General features: G+C 48.4%; 1 protein-coding gene across 1 annotated transcript; it reads left to right on the plus strand.

Annotated features, from left to right (window-relative positions):
- Positions 1–583: 583 nt before the first annotated feature.
- EV420DRAFT_1613921 (uncharacterized protein) lies at positions 584–1,334 on the plus strand. The gene is made up of 3 exons (XM_060475064.1): positions 584–894; positions 994–1,258; positions 1,312–1,334. The coding sequence occupies exons 1-2, from the start codon at positions 596–598 to the stop codon at positions 1,151–1,153; spliced, it is 459 nt and encodes a 152-aa protein (XP_060321281.1). The 5' UTR covers positions 584–595; the 3' UTR covers positions 1,154–1,258; positions 1,312–1,334.
- The last annotated feature ends 2,364 nt before the right edge of the window (positions 1,335–3,698 follow it).

Genomic DNA, 3,698 nt, shown 5'->3' on the forward strand with positions numbered 1-3,698 from the left:
TAGAATGACTAGGAACCTTCTTTCAAGTTCTGATGCTCACACGGCTGCAACGGACGTACCCGGGTTCTGCCCGAATCCGAGGATATGGCGCATGATGCTAGTTTTCCAGTTCCGACCCACCAGTGCTCTCCAGAATCATGGCGAATTGAGATTTATGGGCACGAGGCCTTCTGCGCGGCTAGAACATGCCACTCAATGAGTCAAGCCACATCGCAAAAAAAAACACGTCTGTAATTTGAGAAAGTGAGCCTAATCTGGAATACACAAATGAGGGCATGATTCCTCCGGAATTCGTATGTATCTAACTCCGTAGATCGCGACGAGTTGCTGCCCATTGAGACTCCTCACAATAGTGTTGGTACAAGCATTAAAACTTGCGGAGACAGATCCCATAGCAACAGCCTCCTATTAGACTGGTGACCGTCTCTCCGATCACCCTTGACGTTGCAAGCAAGAATGTGAGAGAGACTGGTAAATCTGAGTTTGAAATCCCAGTGGTGCGCGGGTGGCTGTGGCAACATCATGTGAATCTCACGTGAGGGCTTCAGACCGATGGTAACCGATTACCGATTATTTTCAGTTGCTTCTTACTTCGATGTATATACTGGCGACGGTAGCGCCTCGTTGTCGTTTAATGCAACCATGTCTGTCTCTGATGATTTGTTTCCTTCTTTGCTGCCTGAACCGGTTATTTTCTTCTGTAAAATCCTTCCGCTTTGACCTTAGTCTCCACAAACTCCCCTCTGCCGCGATCCCAACTCTACTGTACATCTTCCAGCACGTCTTCAGCGAGTCTGAGGCTGTTATATACGCAAAACACTTGCTTCTCCCCCTTCGGCTTCCTGAAGAGTCCTTTTTCGAGACACTGTCACCCGTTGAACAGGCCCTCGCTTGGTGAAGTTGTCTATTGGTTTATATTGCTTCCCATGGCACTATTTTCCCACGTGATGATCAAATACGCGCTGCTCTGTGGTCTGCACAAGGTCGGGATAGCGTCGTAATTGCACCTACTGGGTGGGGGAAGACACTGTGTCTTGATACCACTTCTGTTATTTCCAACAATGACTTCAATCACCGTATCACCACTGAAGCGCCTCCAAATCATGCAGGTATGTCATCTATACTCTTTCTTTCAGTTTACTTCATAGCATGAAAGGCACGGTCCTAAGTTGAATGTTTCCATATCTGAACACTTTCAGTCAATGAAGATACCAATCACTCTGATGAACTCTGGAAGGTACGCGTGTGTTTTTCGTTGCTGAAGATTCGCTAATAGTTTGGTAGGATGTATTTAGCGGAAGAATTAAGCACCTCATCGTTCAGCCAGAGCAACTTCAGCTCTGCAATGGACATAAAACCAGACTCTCGATGTACTTGGACATGCCCAAGTTCACTTCAGCGTGTGAAGCGCGTTCACGTTGATGAGTCCCATTTCGTAGCTACCGCTGGTCTACCAAAGCGCGGGAATGCACCGTTTTGAGTTGTCTGGGGTCTGCTTGATGAATTTCGCCTTCGTTTGCCTAGCGAATGTGTGCTTTCAAGCTCTTTCTGCAACCCTACCCAATCGACTACTTCAACAAGTCCATGCCAAACTTTTGCTCTCCACTCACACTGTTATCATGCGCAAGTCCATCAACAGAGCGAATATTGTCTCAGTGATACAGGAGGGAAACGTGTAAACGACGCTATTTACGGCGGACCTCGGTCCGAAGCCCTCACGTGATATTCACATGATGTTGCCACAGCCACCCGCGCACCACTGGGATTTCAAACTCAGATTTACCAGTCTCTCTGATCACACTTTCTTGCTTGCAACGTCAAGTGTCCAGAGAGACGGGTTACGAGTCTAGCCTCCTATGAGATCGGAACGGATGCATGTCGATCATTGTGGTTGCGAATTTTCCAGAATCTAATTAAATGTAGGCGTGAGAGTGATCGGCAACACCCGTCGAAAGCAGTGCCGTGCAAATATTTGCGGGTTGAACTCCACTGGAGCCACCTGCAAACGTCAACTCTTATCTTCTCTCCCTTCCCCATACCCCGATTGGTGTATTTACACGCCATTATGTCTTCCCTCTCTGTTGATGCACCTCCTGCCTACTCAGAATGCCGCACTCACCATGCCTCGACCTCAGCCGGCGCGTCGCTCCATGCTGATGGAGTCAGCTGTGATGGATGCCACCAGCCAATCAAGGTGGGCATTCGGTACAAATGCCAGAAGTACGTATGTCTCGTTCAACTACACCAAAATCTAAACCGTGTTCAGCTGCCCGAACTATGATCTCTGTCCGGACTGCTGTGACGTGCCTCCGCGGGACCACCCTAGTTGGCGTTCGTTCCTGAGGATTGGGTCCAACTCGCAGGTACCAATACATGAGGGCTACTACTGTGATGGGTGCAGCCAGAAGCCGATTCGTGGCAAGCGATACGTCTGCAAGTCGTGAGTAGCTTAAATATGTGTTGCCAAACGCGCGCCTGACTTTGTCTGCAGCTGCAAGAACTTTGACTTTTGTGAAGGCTGCAGGATAAGCCAGCCTTCCCACCACCCCGTGTGGCACAGGTTCATTTGCATTGCTTCGCCTGCACTGAACACCTACCACCACCGTTCGTCCATTAAGCTACGTTACTCCCCCCTAATCCCAACTTACAGCTATCTCCAGAACAATTCTGCGACGGATGTGGCATGTCACCTATTCGAGGACCCAGGTATCGATGTCAAGAGTGCGTTCATTCATTTCCTTTTCATCTTCATTTGTCTGATGTACCCAGCATTCGGTGTCATCCTGATGGTGCTGGTTTTGATTTGTGCTCAGACTGTATGGAAGACGGTACGAAGCATCCAGGAGACCACCTCATGCTTCGTATCACTGGTCACCCTGAGATACCAACTGTCCCCATCGTCCCCGTTTCTTCTACTGCTCCCGCCCAATCCGCTTCTGCTGGCCTAACCCACTCTACTGTTGCCGGCCCATCTCGTCCTCCTGCTGCCGTTCCGGCCCGCCCTACTGCTTCTCCTGGTCGCTCTAGGGTGCTAGTTCATCACACAGCACCAGCTGCTGCTCGATCGACGGCCTCGGGTCGCCCTACTACAGCCCCAGTCCGCACTTCCAATGTATCTGTGTAAAGTACTACTGCCCCCAGCCGCAGGTCCAGATTGTTATCTGTTTTATCTAGTTAGGACCTCATCGTGATCATGATTTTTGCTTCATGTTTTCTTCTATACCTCCAGTCGCTCATTTTTTCGTCGTTGTGATTATACATAGATCGTATTAATTTTCCTGCGATAAGTTCAGGTATGGTTTGCTTTACAGAACTTCTACTAATGAATAATTTCGATGACGATTTGTATGTACTTGCCAGTGGACGCAGTGTATTCGGTTAGGTAATTTCGGATATGAGAATTTACGTCGACGGGCGCAATAAGGGTTAGTTGGATACCCTACTCCATCACCGGTGATGACCTGGTCGCTCGTGTTCTGTTATTATATACAATAGACGTGCTGTAAATAGCCAACAAATAGTCAAACAGAAAATTCGAAGGACAAAGTCAAATGCACGTAACGCAGAGTAAATTCTAGTCTCTTCAGCTCATGTACATTAAAATTTGATTAATAACCAGACCGGCAATCGGAACGAAGAAACGTAATGCAGTCGGGTGCGAAAGAACTCGAATCGACAGGAGCTGAATGCGTTCAATA

This window comes from Desarmillaria tabescens, assembly GCF_030435595.1.
Source record: "Desarmillaria tabescens strain CCBAS 213 chromosome Unknown EV420scaffold_508, whole genome shotgun sequence".
In the NCBI taxonomy this organism is placed as follows: domain Eukaryota; kingdom Fungi; phylum Basidiomycota; class Agaricomycetes; order Agaricales; family Physalacriaceae; genus Desarmillaria; species Desarmillaria tabescens.

Excerpts from the sequence above, each read along its gene's own strand:
- EV420DRAFT_1613921 (XM_060475064.1), top strand. The coding sequence starts at position 596 with ATGTATATACTGGCGACGGTAGCGCCTCGTTGTCGTTTAATGCAACCA. Across the intron at positions 895-993 it reads GTTGAACAGGCCCTCGCTTG|CGTCGTAATTGCACCTACTG; the intron begins GTGAAGTTGTCT and ends AGGTCGGGATAG.